The sequence below is a fragment of the Balaenoptera ricei genome, chromosome 1, assembly GCF_028023285.1.
Source record: "Balaenoptera ricei isolate mBalRic1 chromosome 1, mBalRic1.hap2, whole genome shotgun sequence".
Classification (NCBI taxonomy): Eukaryota; Metazoa; Chordata; class Mammalia; order Artiodactyla; family Balaenopteridae; genus Balaenoptera; species Balaenoptera ricei.
In genome coordinates, this window is record NC_082639.1 from 161,326,465 (window position 1) to 161,340,018 (window position 13,554).

Sequence of the window (13,554 nt, forward strand, 5' to 3'; positions counted from 1 at the left end):
CCTGGGCCAAGCGTTCCCTTCTCTGGTTCTTGGTATTGTTTTCCTCGAAGTGGGAGCAGTGATCGCCGCCAAGCCTAGCTTCCGAGGTCATTGAGTGGAAGAGATGAGACGGTGCGTGTGAAAGCATGCCGGGAAAAGGCCAACAGCAAAGGGACACCCGGCCACAGGAGGCTGCTTAAGCACAACGATGTCCCTAGAGCCACCGGGGTCATCTGATATGCTCATGCCTGACCTCGGGACTCAATGCTCCTGTCACTCGCATTGTCTTCCTGCCACCATCCCTAGGCTTGGTGTCTTGCACTGTGTCCTCAGGGGTGGGGACAAGACGGTGTCCAGGCGCGTCTCTCCTCGGATCATTCATGATTCCAGCGGAAGCACAGGACAGAGGTCGAGACTTCAGGCGCTGGAGTCAAAAGATGTCATCCCGTTGGCTCCAATCTGCACGTCAAAGGCTCCACTGGAGAAGATTTCTGACGCCTCTTTTGCTTTGGTGGCTCCCACCCTGCCGGGATGGAGCTGTCTACGTCCCGGCGCACCGGCCTGAGGCTCGGCAGGGGCGAGCGCGGCCGCTGACGAGGGCCGGCCCCCCTCAGAGCCCCTGCCCGCAGCCCAGCGCCATCACGCTTTGGACTGCCTCTCGTCCGTCCACTCCTGCTTTGTGCTCTGCAGAGCTTGCGTCTTCTGCTCGTCCACTTGCACGTAGTCTACTCTCTGCTCCTCTGAGAAGAGGAGTTTCTGCTGCACAGGGGCTGGTGACGCTGAGTTGAAGTCCAGGGCTAAATAATCCAGGCTGAATTTCCTCGTCCACGTCAGGGCTCCACTGCTCAGCAAGTTGGCTTCTCCGTGCTCCTCCATTTGCATGTAGCTTTGTTCCTCTTCTCTGGAAACAGAATTGGCAAAAAATCTTGCAGAATTAATACCATTTCTTTCTGGAGAGAGAAAGCTGGTTCGATTGCAAGGTACAGTGCAGGTTCTGGTGAGAGACGTGTGTTCCCGGATGGTGGAGAGGCTTTTCAGGTCCAGGGGAGGTGACCGTGGTTTCCTCTGAGGCTTGAGATCTCTATTCACGGGGGGAGGCTCCAGGTCCGCTGGGAGCTCAGGCAATGGGCTGGAGATGCTTCCTGAGCTCATTGGGATATAGTCGTCAGGGCTGCAGTGGGGTCCGAGAGCAGAGGCGATGGCCTGGGGGCCCATGGGCACGTAGCTGTCCTCAGTGCTGGTGGAAGCCGGAAGGGACATTGGGAAGAACCTGCACGGCAAATTTAAACTTAGCTGCTTATCTCGGTGTCTTAAAGATTGGCCTTCTACATCACCTTTCCAGGTTCTCATGTTATCTAAACCGGAGAGAGAGATTCTTCTCGGTACCACAGCGCCTTCTGGCTTCTTGATGCCACCGGGCCCACCACACGGGAGCTGCTCCTCGTGGCGCCGTTCAGAGAGATGGCTCGGCTTAGGGGGGCGGGGACGTGGCGTGTTGGACATAACATCTAGTCCTTTTACCCCATAGGGCAAGGAAGCTTGGTTTTGATCTCCCTGGACGGTGGAATTTAAGGAAGTTTCCAGCACTGGTAAAGAAAAGTGGTCCCTGGACGGGCCATTGACATCTCTTGTCCAGATCAGGGCAGCCTGGGGCCTCGTGGAAGGGGCCTCTTGAGAACTGTTCCCAGGGCGTGAGGGGCAGGCCAGGTTCCCGGAGGGCAGTGGCTGCGGGCCGTCCACAAAAACGTCGTCGAAGGACGCCTGTTCCAGTGAGCGCTCCGAGTTTGACCAGCTGTCACATCTGGTGGGGAGACTGGCGTGGTGCAGTCTTCCCGTCTCACAGTTGGACAGAATCAGATAATCAGGAAGGAAGAGAAACCCTGCCTCACTTCCGGTTTTCTCAGTGGCTACCATACTAGTGCTCGGGTCATCTCTTGGCAGGGAGCTGACAGCAGGGGCGGTGTGAAGGGAGCTGGCGGCGGAGGGCTGCTCGCAGAAAGGCGCGCGAGAGCCGCTCTCCACAGAATCTGCTATGTCATCCAGGTGGCCGAGGTTGCACACCTGACTGATGCTGTGCACCCACACCTGCATTTCCTCCTCCGTCTTGGCCACCAGATAGAACGTGCGAGATGCAGTCTTGACAACGAACACGAAATGGTTCTGGAATTCCTTACGAAGGAAGCCCGGGCCCGCGTGCTTCCAGACGGCGCACTCGCTGAGGTCGATGGCGCGGATGGGCTTGCGGGCGCGCTGGCTGCGGTAGTACTCCAGGACGTCGCGGTCGCCGCTCAGGCGGCCCCGCCGCAGCACGAACCAGCGCCTGCGCCAGGCGTAGCGCTGCAGCTTCCTCTCGGGGGGCGACTTGACGAGCCAGCCCGTGCACACGCGTCGCCCGCGCTCATCGTGCCGCGCTTCCTCCGGCTGGGCCGGCGCCCACGGCGGGCTCCCTTTGCTCTTAGGTTAAAGTCTAAAAATTTTAACCCTGCCCATTGCTTCAAGCTCATCTTAAATCTCATGCATGTTTTCCCTCTCTTGCTGTGCTTCACTTTTTATTTCCTTAAACAGTTTAAGTTCTGTCCTACTTCCAGGCCTCAGAACATGAGAGGGGATGGAGAGGTCAGAGGGTCCTGAAGAGGGCCCAGGGCCTGGCTATCAATACAAATTAGTATCAGTACAAATCTACTCTTGCTTCAGAGACACGCCCTCCCCCTGTTCTTTGCAGTTCTAAGGGGTCTTTAAATATGTGGCTCTCTGCTAAAGTTCTCATCACCTCCCTCTTTGTTGTCCAACTCCCACTCATCCTCCATATCTAGCTGAGTGTCACCTTCTCATGGAAGTCTCCCCCTAACCTTCAGTCTAGGTGAGTTGCTCTCTTAAAAGCTCCTACGTCTCATTTAGTAGATATCACAATGATAATAAAATTGTGTCGTTAACTTTGTAATGTCTCTTTCCACTCCTAGCTATGAAATCTGTGAAGGTAGAATCCATGTCTGCTTATTTACTGCTTTTTCTTCAGCACCCGACATATTTACTGCTTATTTACAACATATTTATTGCTTATTTACTGCTTTTTCTTCAGCACTCAACATAGTACTTAGAGCATAGTAGGTTCTGAATGAATAAATGTACATCTCATAATGACTCTGATTTGAGGCAAAGTCCAGGGAGAAGCCAGTCTGCCTCTGTTTTTTTTAAATTTAATTATTTTATTTATTTATTTTTGGCTGCATTGGGTCTTCGTTGCTGCGCGCCGGCTTTCTCTAGTTGCAGCGAGCGGGGTCTACTCTTCATTGTGGCGCGCGGGCTTCTCATTGCTGTGGCTTCTCATTGCGGTGGCTTCTCTTGTTGTGGAGCACAGGCTCTAGGTTGCCTCTGTTTTTATTTGGATCTCATCCTCATTACATATGCAAGTAGAGATTATTCTGTAAGGAGACTGATTAGTTATTTATGTTGCATACTAACCTTATTTACTAACTCAGCCCTGGTGGAGACATATGGTAGTATCCGGTTTGGGAAATGATATCCCCCTCCTCTATGTAATCCGGAAAGATGTCTTCAAATAGACATGACATTCCGGGTTGTATATGGGACAAATTCTAGGCTTTATTATACAATGGCTTCTTGATCGTGGAAAAAAAAGATATTTTTCTTGAATAATGGTAAGGGAAAAAGAAGGGTAGTAGGCTGTCTCATTTTTCAGGTTGTTAGCACATAAGCAACAATGATGGATAATGAACATGTATGAACAACGCTCAGTGTTGTAATCAAATAAAGCCTTCTACATAGTTAATCTAATCTATATTTAAGGTTATGTGCAACAATTATTGCTCTGAATGGAATTAGGCATTTATGTTAAGCAGTGGGTTGTAATTCATATGTATATTTTAAAAAAATCATCAAGCAAAGTATTTCTGAGACCAACTTCAGGCACTCAAAAAAATATCATTTCCCCTTTTCCCTCTCAAGTGCGGAGATGGTCCATTTTTGCTTTCCACTTAGAAATGGTGAGTAAGGAGGCAGAAGGTGTTATAATGAAAGTCCAGGTCTAGTGATTGGCACACAGGTTGTGTCCAGCTGTTTTTTTATGGTGTTAGCACTGATCTTACCATATGGTTCCACTTGAGCATTTTTCCAAATGTCTAAGGAATAGAGCTGCTTTAATTTTTTACTCTGTGCTTTATGTGTATTTATGCGTTTATTTCTTATGACAACAACACCTTGAAAGAATGATTACTCTCTCTATGTTATAGAGAATAGCAGAAGCAGGTGATATCTCAAGGTCATGTAGATTAGAGCCAAGGTTCGGCAGATTCCAGAGCCTGTACACCTCGTCCCTGTGCTGTGGAATAAGCGGCAATCTGTGTTACTTTCCCTCAGGTCTTTTATCTCCCCCAGATCCTCTCCAGCCAGAGTGTCAAGCTTCTGGAAGCTCAGTGCTCTGTGGCTGCTCAACCCTGCTTGGAGAGGGGAGTTGCTGATGACATGCAGATGACTGGGAAGCTGTTTGGAAAATGCCCAGTGCAGACCTTGTAGACACAGGAATATGTCCTGGAGGAGGGTCCAGGTGGGAATGGGTCTGGCTGACTGAAGGAATCTGATGCTGGAATTAGAAACTGTGGGCTTGAAGGGAACTTAGTGGTTTTAAAGCTTTTGATCACAAGGGACTGCAATTTTCCTCAGAGTCTATTTTAAGCTATTTTGGCTGGTTAAATTTTTTTAAGGAAAAAATTCCATTTTCTGATTTTGTTAATCAAAGATGTGATATATGACTACCAAGTAGAGCTTCCAATCAGCAAGAGGTAACCTGTTTTTCCATACAAAGTGGCTATTACTTCAGCCCAGTATGTAGCAGTTCTTTTTTTGAGCGTGTACAGACTTATGGGAGGTAGGGGTGACAAATGTATGGTTCTTACTAGGCTTTTTCATATTTTAGAAATTATTCAAAAACAATCCTCACCCTCCCCATGAATGCCTTCAAGAACCCACGTGAATGGCCCCAGTTGGAAACCATTGATCTAGACCTAGATCCTTACTTTATTATTGAGGAAACTGAGGGCATGTAAAATTTCCAAAGTCATCAAGTGAGTTAGTGCTTAAAAAGAGTATTGAATGGAACTTCCCTGGTGGCGCAGTGGTTAAGAATCCGCCTGCCAATGCAGGAGACATGGGTTCGATCCCTGGTCTGGGAAGATCCCACATGCCGCAGAGCAACAAAACCTGTGCACCACAACTACAGAGCCTGCGCTCTAGAGCCCGCGTGCCATAACTACTGAAGCCCACGTGCCTAGAGCCCGTGCTCTGCAAGAGAAGACACCGCAATGAGAAGCTCGTGTGCCACAAAGAAGAGTAGCCCCTGCTCGCCACAACTAGAGAAAGCCTGCGTGCAGCAACGAAGACCCAAGGCAGCCAAAAATAAATAAATGAATAAATAAATATATTTTTAAAAACCTAGCTGCTTTAAATAAGTAAATAAGTAAAAAAATTTAAAAACTAGCTTCTTTTTTTTAAAAAAAAGATATGAATAATGGGACACATAACACCTGGGACCCACCAACCACTCAGAGACACAGAGTTGACAGGTTCATTCTGTAGCCGGTTCTGTAGCTTATGCAAGTCCAAAGATCTTCCTGCCATTTTAAATTCTGGGTATATGTTCTTATGCTCCAGCTCCTATTTCCTTGTAGTGCTATGTCTGATTTTCCTAATTCACCCTAGGCCTAGAGCTGGTTCCCATGTTCCACAATTAAATACACTCACACAAGTGTTTTGAGGGGAAACATGCCATGGAATGGGCAGCTTCTGCCATCTGGCCAGTCCTCCTCTTTCCTCTTTCTTTCTGTCTCTGATCTCATTCCCTTCCTTCCAGATTGTGCCTCACTCCCAGGATGGAAGAACTCATTTGCTTTCTCTCTGTCTGATTCTGCCAGTGGTCAGATAGGGTAACCATTCTGCCATCATAGATTAGGGGAGCTCCTCTTACTGGTCCCACCTTCCTCACTTCAGCAACTGGGACCACAGACAGAAATTCTCTTTCTCCACTGACAACCAAACTCTGCTTGAGGGGACCGATGGACAAGGGAGGAAATGAGGTGGTTGCTCTTCTTAGAGAATAAAGATTTGAAAAAAAATCCACATCCAAACCTCATCTGTACACTTCCTATCCAAAACACATGTACACCTTCATACCTGACACTCCATTTGACTCTTATATGACATCTGGCTTATCAGTCAGCTCAGGGTGCCATAACAAAATACCAGAGGCTGAGAGTCTTAAACAAGAGAAATTAATTTTCTCACAGTTCTAGAGGCTGGAAGTTCAAGATTAAGGTGCTGGCAAGGTAGGTTTCCTTCTGAAGCCTGTTCTTTTGGCAGGTGGGTACAGAAATCTTACTGTGTTCTCACGCAATCTCCCTTTTTGTGCTTGGGATGATGGGGGGAGGGGCAGGCGGGGGGAAAGAGAGAGAGAGCACACATGTGTGAGCTGTCTACGTCTCCCCTTATAAGGGCACTAATCCCGTCCTGAGTACCCCACCCTTATGACCTCATCTAATCCTAAGTACCTCCCAAAGGACCCATCTCCAAATACCATCACACTGGGGGTTAGGGCTTTAACATATGAATTTTGAGGAGACACATTCAGTCCATAACACTGGAAAAAGGGAAAGAAGTTTTGCTAGTTTTCCAGATGAGACACTGAGGCTCAGAGAAGTAACTATATTAGACTGAACCTATAAGAGAGAACTGAAGGAGGGCAGTGTCCATGATGCTGACCCGTCCATGCACTCTGATGCCTACCCAAATCTTCCCCTTCTCCTCACCAATCAAGGAGTCTGATGTGCCAACCAGCTCAAAGCTATTTCTTCTGAATACTTAGAAGGGTGTAGTAGTTTTAAAACATGTCCACAGATTCTTTGATACTCTTCCCTTCAGAAGGTGGAATCTAATTCCTCTCCCCTGGAATATGGGCTATCCTTATCAATGCCCTTCTAACAAATGGAATGTGGCAGAAGTGATGGTATGAGATTTCTGAGATTAGATCTAAAAGATACCATGACTTCCCCCTTGCCCTGTCTCTTGGATCATTGGCTCAGGAAGACAGCTGCCATGTCGTGAAGACACTCAAGAAACCGTGCAGAGAAGCTCATGTGGCAAGGAGCCAAGGCTACCTGCCAATGGCCAGTGAGGGACTGAGGTCTCCTGCCAACAGCCCTGTGAATGTGCCATCGTGGATGTGAATTGTCCAGTCCCAGTCGAGACTTCAAATGATTGCCGCCCTGGCTGTCATTTTGACTACAGCCTCATTAGAGACCCTTGTTGCTCCAAGATTCCTGACTTAAAGAAACTGTGAGATAATAAACGTTTATGGTTTTAAGCTGCTAAATTTGCAGGGCAACAATAGATAATTGATACAAAGGGAAAGGCGTTTTATGCTGCTAGTCTCACTTGTCCCTTCTCCACATCACCCACATGGCCGAGCCCTATCAACATTTCTGAGCATCAGTTCCCTCTTACAGAAAATACCAATAAGATACCATATAGTATAACTGATACATTCATGCCTAGTACTGACTCGCTCAAAATAAGTGCTCAAGAAATTGTAGTTTTTGTCAGCATCTTGTCAGCTATGCGGCTTCTCCAGGTGAGTTTCTATCTATTGGTTTCAGATGCCCACATCCCTCACGTGAGGTGCCAACCTCAAACCAAAGTCAACGTACATTGCCTGCCAGAGACCCCTAACCGCCTAAACCTTCCCGGCTGAGGGGCTCATGGCTTCTTCTCCATTTCAGTATAGAGAACTTTCCTCCCTCTCTCACTGTCTTCAGCTAGCCTCCATTCTTAACCCTAATCTTTCATCTCAGAATTTCAGCTTTGATCCTTCCCACTTCCTTCCTATGGTTGCTTTAACCGAAGTGAGTCAGGTCTTACTGAAAAACTGACCACAGCCACTCGGCTCCCACCCTTCCCCAGACCAGGGTTGCCTGGGCAGAGTGTGAGGGGGATCAGTGTTTACTCAGCCCATTCTTTCCCCTCTCCACCTCAAGTCATAGGGCTTTGAGTAGGGCTTCCCCAGCCACCATGCCCCGCCTAACAGACCGCAGTCAGCAGTCTATCTCACATTTGTCTGGCGGCTCAAGGAGAGAACAGAAATGCAGCAGCTTTAATCCTTGTGTAGCCTATCAAGTGGGCTCATTTGCTTATATTCCACTCTATTAGGTCCAACCTGTTGCCTCTGCTCAGCTCCAGGAGGATTTGGTAGAAGATTTTAGGTGTGAATACTAATAACAGCCAACTGTGTGCACTAGGACCATCTCCTAGAGTCCGGAGACACACAGCACTTTATCTTAATCCTCACAATAACACAGGCAAATTAATATTCGCCCCTGGAACTTTGGAACTTGAAGGAGCAAACAACGATAACAAAAAAGAAGACAAACAAAATAACCACCAAAACCTAAAACACACTGAAAAACTTCCTCTGCCTTACTTTTTAATTTTGGTATGTACAGAATCTTGAAAATCAGCATGATCATGAAGGATGATTCTTTAAAGGACTGAGTTTAGGGGAGGAATATGGTGGTCTTTGCTATTGACTTTTGAAGGGGTAACAGCTTTTCCCTGATCAGATTTGGAGGTTTCCTGTTTTCTGGGAGAGGGTAGCTGGCTTTCTTTCTCTGGAATGTAGAATTCATTCATCTACTCTCTTCTATCTTGGAAACTTTGAGAGAATATTTTTAGCCAGACAGAAGTCAACTGACACCATAACATGATTTTAATAAGACCCATTTATTTATTCAAAATTAAAATCTGCTATGAAGACAGACAAACAATGTAACATTCCCAGAGGAATTGAATTGCTTCTAGTTCAGACTGAGTTCTATTAGAACCAATTTTAGGTTGTTATAAATAACAAGCCGGCCACAGCTTTCAAGAATGAAGTGGCTGGGGAATGAGGTCAGGGGAATCCCTCAGAGCCACTGGAATATTAATTGTCAAAGGGGCTCCCTAGTTTCTCTTCTTACGAGCATAAGAGTCTTTGTAACACTCCGGGAGCCCCAGGCCCAGGGACAAGAGAAATTAGAGGGAGATCAGGGAAAATAGCCCAACAGCTGTCAAGTGTGGTTAGGCTTGGAAATGAAGCTGCAGTTGACTCCACAAGGAACAATTTTTTTTCCTTATATAACTTACGATTTCTCTTAAAACACTCGAATACCATAGGGTATCACCCTATGGAAACAGCTTAAACACAGGTGAAAATAATAAATATTGAAAAAAAATGTATAATATTGGGCTTCTTTCTAAATATTTCACAGAGAAGCTCAGTAAATAAATAGAAATGGGAGTTGAGGTATCAGAGGTAATAAATATTCTAGGAGAGAGGTACAATAGGGTTTTCCAGGGAGCTGGTTCTGCTCTCCCAGAACCCTGGATCAGATTTCGAAGATCTTCAGTTTATGCCCTAGAGTCTAGTAGAGTCGCCATCCTGGATGTTTTCTTCACTAGAATGCTTCAGTTTTTCATCTTTGTTGTCATGTAGGCTTCTATGTAGTTGATGAAGATGTCAAACTCACTCATGGCTTTGTAGACACCCTTCTCTTGGAGCTGTGTAGGGAGGTAAGAAATGTTTAGTGAAAACCCCATCTGAGCAAGTAAGTGGGTCCTCCGCTTGGATGGTCATGACCCTGGGACCCAGAAGCTGTACCAGCTCCCTTGTGTTGGGAGATGAAGGACAGACCCTGGGGACCTGAAGATATGCCCCGCTGTCAGGAAAGGCTGTGCATTGGCCTGGACCACGGCCAGTAGGCAGCAAGAGGAACATTCACTTTTGCAAAGCACAGTCTTTCAAATGGTGCCTTTTCAACAATTTTAAAGGTCATGTGCTCACATGATGCTTATTCAAAATTTGATGAAAAGACATTAGAGGAACCACTTTGAAAGCAAGACATTGAGAGAAGGAGAGAAGGGAGCCTTTTTTGTGTTTATGTTCCCCCACCCCTGGATTGAGAAGGTCCAGCCCTGCTGCTCTGGCCTACTGTCGGGGGATTCATGCCCCCTGATGTTGGAACCCTGCCCAGTGTCTGTGTCCAGCCCATGAAGAGGACATAGGCCCCATGGCTTCTGGGAAATGTGGTAGAAGAATTCATGGACAGTTGGAAGAGTGAAACCCCACTTGGTTTGAGAGCTGACATTCTCAGGCACCTTGGGAGCTATGACTGGCAGGTGGAAAGAGAGGGGGACCAAGTCCACATAAGGGAGAACTCTGCTTCCTGCTCTGAGTTTGGGAGAGTTCAGGCTGCACCCCTGGGTGTGTTTGTAAGTGCACGTTCGTGTGTCGGCTTCCTGCACGTGTGGCTTCAGACTTGATTCCCAACAAGCTACTTTCTGTTTCCTCTGTCACTCTCCCCAGCACCCAGCTCACTGTGTTCACAGCTGGCTGGCCAGCCCAACCCGCAGGCCTGCAAAGGCGGGGAGCAGTCATTTAGAAACACCCCAAAACACTTCACAGAAAACAAACAGAACTGAGATGGCAGCTCCTCACTGGCTGAGGAGGTCACACCATTTTTCGGGTTCCCACACTCCCTCCGAGGGAAGTTCAGGGCCTGCTGAGCACCTGCCAACCTCAGCCCCTTGGGAGTGGGCAGAGGTCATGGTCCCCAGACCCTCCCTGCCAGCAGCCCAGGCTCACCTTATTGAAGACACTCTTCACCTGCTCCACTGCCTTGCTCTTGTTTTCACAGGGCAGAAATCGATGCTGTGGAAGGAAAGAGAAAGTGTGAACAACACTGGCGCCTGGGTCCTGGGTCCATTGTGCTTGGGGGACAACCCGGGAGCAGGAAGAGGCCAGACTCTTCTTGGATGGCTACTCTCCACAGCTCCTGTGAGGACTATGGCCTACCTCCTCCTTCCCCACCAGACAGAGAAGAAACGCAGCCCAGGCAGATTACTTGTGTTTCCCTAGGAGCTGCTCCCAGCCGCTTACAAGGCTGCATCAAACACCCAGGTTTTGGAGGTTCCTTCCCTGGCACGTCCCAGCGCCGAGCAGAGCCTGAGCCAGCCCTTCTGTCCTTTCCTGCTTTTGTCCTGTCCCTCTCCTTCAGTCCCAGCCCCGAGGACCATTTCTAAGTGTCCGAGGAGCAGAGACACAGTCTCAGCCCTGCCGGCCAAACCCGTTGCATGGTCCTCTTCTACAAACACAGCCCAAATGATTTCTCAACACCAGTGAGGGAACAAAGGAAACCAGTGGTGAGGGTATCATTTCAGTTGGAGAAATAAATGATCCTGGGGGATTATTCACAGACACTAGCTTGGGGCCGAGTAGCCCCGTGGCCCCTCTAAAATGCCAGAGAAAATCCTGTCAGTCATTTGGACTCCACTTGAAGCTCTGCTCTCAAAATGTTAAGAAGAAGAGGGAAGTGGAGTTTCCTCTCCCGGGACCCTTACCTCTGGCCCCTCCTGCGGGGCCCAGGTCCTAGGTCCCCAGGGACAAGGGAGCCCTGACTGAAGCTCTGGGCCCCTTTCATGTAGAGAGAGGGGAATAGCTAATAACCCACAAATGACTCACAAATAACAGGAAAGCTATTGCAAACCTTCACATGTAAATGCCTAGCAGCCACCCCACCCCCCGTTCAGAGAGAAATGAGCAAGTGATGCGACTTCGGCGCCTGGCCGGAGGGAGAGGGCGCCTGTCGGCCTGTGTCTTTGTGTCTCCGGGTGGGAACCGGGTTTGGGGAGGATGTTTCCAGAAGACCCCAGAGAAGAGAGAGCCGCCTGCAAGGGAAAGAGCTGGCCTGCTACTCACACAGCGCCTCAGCCTCAGCCTGAGGGTCTTCAGCTTCTCCCCCAGGGAGTTCACGTGCTCCTTGATGTTGGGGCCGTGGTTCTCAGCCTGTGGCATCACCTCCTCCAGGTAAAACTGGATCATCTCCGACAAGGCTTGGCAACCCAGGTAACCCTAAGGGCGGAAGCCAGGGTGGGTGGTGACCCGGGAGGAAGAGCTACTGCTTGAGAGGATGGCTTTGTCCCCGGGGACCTTCTTAAGTGGCCACCTCCCCCCAGGACCAAGCCCTTGGTAACAAGCCCCCTCCAGCTACTGGCTATGTGCTGAGTTAAGATCTTCCCACTTCTCCTTTTCAAAGTGAGGGAAACGGACCCAGCTCCTTGCAGGCAAGAAGCAGAGGCGCCCTTAGTCATGCTGCACACCGCACCCCCGTCCCCACCCAGCCCTCACCTTAAAGTCCTCCAGCAGAGACTGGCTCAACAACGAGTTGTCCAGCTGGTCATTCATTTGCTGCAAGAAGAACACAAGGAGAATGAACCCAAGGTTTGGGGAAATACTGAAAATGACTGTTTCTCTCATGCCCTTTTATTTATAGAGTTTTTGATTTTTTAATCAATGCAGACCTGGCCCCAAAATGGAAAAGAGAGCTTTCAAAACAGGACATTCAATGGTGCTGGAACTCTTAGTTAAATCAAGTCCTTCCCCCTGGGATCAAGTTCTTTAAAAAATCTGGCTGATTTTGAAGGCAAGGCAGAAGCTTGCCTGGGTCCTGCTCTTTCTGCAAAACTGTGTCACATGTGCAAGGGTCCCCATACCAACCCCTTGGCGCCCTTTGCTTTTCTGTCTACCCGCTGCCGACATCCAGCTGCAGCACTGAAAATTCTCTGGGAGTGGGAACCATCTCCTAATGCAGGTTTCCCCCTGTAGGGTGCTACCCCAAACCATCAGTCTTTCAGGTTCTGGAAGCCCTCTAAGCTGAGGCAACTTATGTTTCCTGCCACAGGGTATGGGGAACATCTTCACCTCCAATCAGACCCTTCGTGATCTCTCCCAGCCTATGAAGTATTGAGCTCCAGAGAATTCTTATACAAATTTCCGAGCATAGGAGAGATGGGAGAGATACCTTTTTGAAGGGAGCTTTTCCTGCACAATTTGCTGCAGCACCAGGGCTTAGACTGGCTCACTGAACCCACAGCTTGACCAAGGACTCTTAAGAATTTCAGTTTGGGGGGAATGGGTGTTGGGGGTGGAGGTGAATGAAAAGGAGGTTTTATAAGCTCCGGCAGAATGCCTTGTCAGGCAGTCCCAGGGAGGAAGGAAGGACAGGAGGGCATCATACTCACAAAGAAAGTCTTCACGTTGCTGAAGGCAGCTCGGAGCTCCCGGAGCATGTGGGGCAGGCTGTCTGGGAAGTGGATGCAGCTGTCCTTAGACTGGGTGCCCTGGTGTTGGCTGGCCGCCACCCCGGCCAGGAAGATCAGGCAACAGAGCAGTGCTGAGCTGGGCATTGTGGAGTTCTGCCTTCTTCGTTCAGTCAGGCTTGTGGTTTGGTTTTGCAAGAGCAAGCCCCTGTTGTGTAGACCTTCACCTACTGTGTCCCCCTTTTATATTGTGGGGCCTCGCCATTCATAAAAAGCCACAGTGTCACAGATTTCCTGGCAAAAGTTTCTTCTGATTAAAGCCCCTCCCTTCCCTAGACCTCTCCAACTTTGCATTCGTTGAAACTCTTACTCAAAGTTTTTAATTTTGCATCGTAAGCAAAAGAGATGGTTGAAAAATGAACTTCTGCATATGGCTAT

General features: G+C 48.6%; 2 protein-coding genes across 2 annotated transcripts; both read right to left on the reverse strand.

Moving 5' to 3' along the window:
• Positions 1 to 618: 618 nt before the first annotated feature.
• LOC132371958 (GRB2-associated-binding protein 3-like) lies at positions 619 to 4,106 on the reverse strand. The gene is made up of 2 exons (XM_059933832.1): positions 4,086 to 4,106; positions 619 to 2,400 (listed from the first exon to the last, which is right to left on the reverse strand). Exons 1-2 carry the CDS (start codon positions 4,104 to 4,106, stop codon positions 619 to 621), a joined length of 1,803 nt encoding a protein of 600 aa, XP_059789815.1.
• Positions 4,107 to 9,486: 5,380 nt separating this feature from the next.
• IL10 (interleukin 10) lies at positions 9,487 to 13,311 on the reverse strand. Its single transcript, XM_059904922.1, has 5 exons — positions 13,099 to 13,311; positions 12,206 to 12,265; positions 11,777 to 11,929; positions 10,664 to 10,729; positions 9,487 to 9,579 (listed from the first exon to the last, which is right to left on the reverse strand). Exons 1-5 carry the CDS (start codon positions 13,261 to 13,263, stop codon positions 9,487 to 9,489), a joined length of 537 nt encoding a protein of 178 aa, XP_059760905.1. The 5' UTR covers positions 13,264 to 13,311.
• Between the last annotated feature and the right edge of the window lie 243 nt (positions 13,312 to 13,554).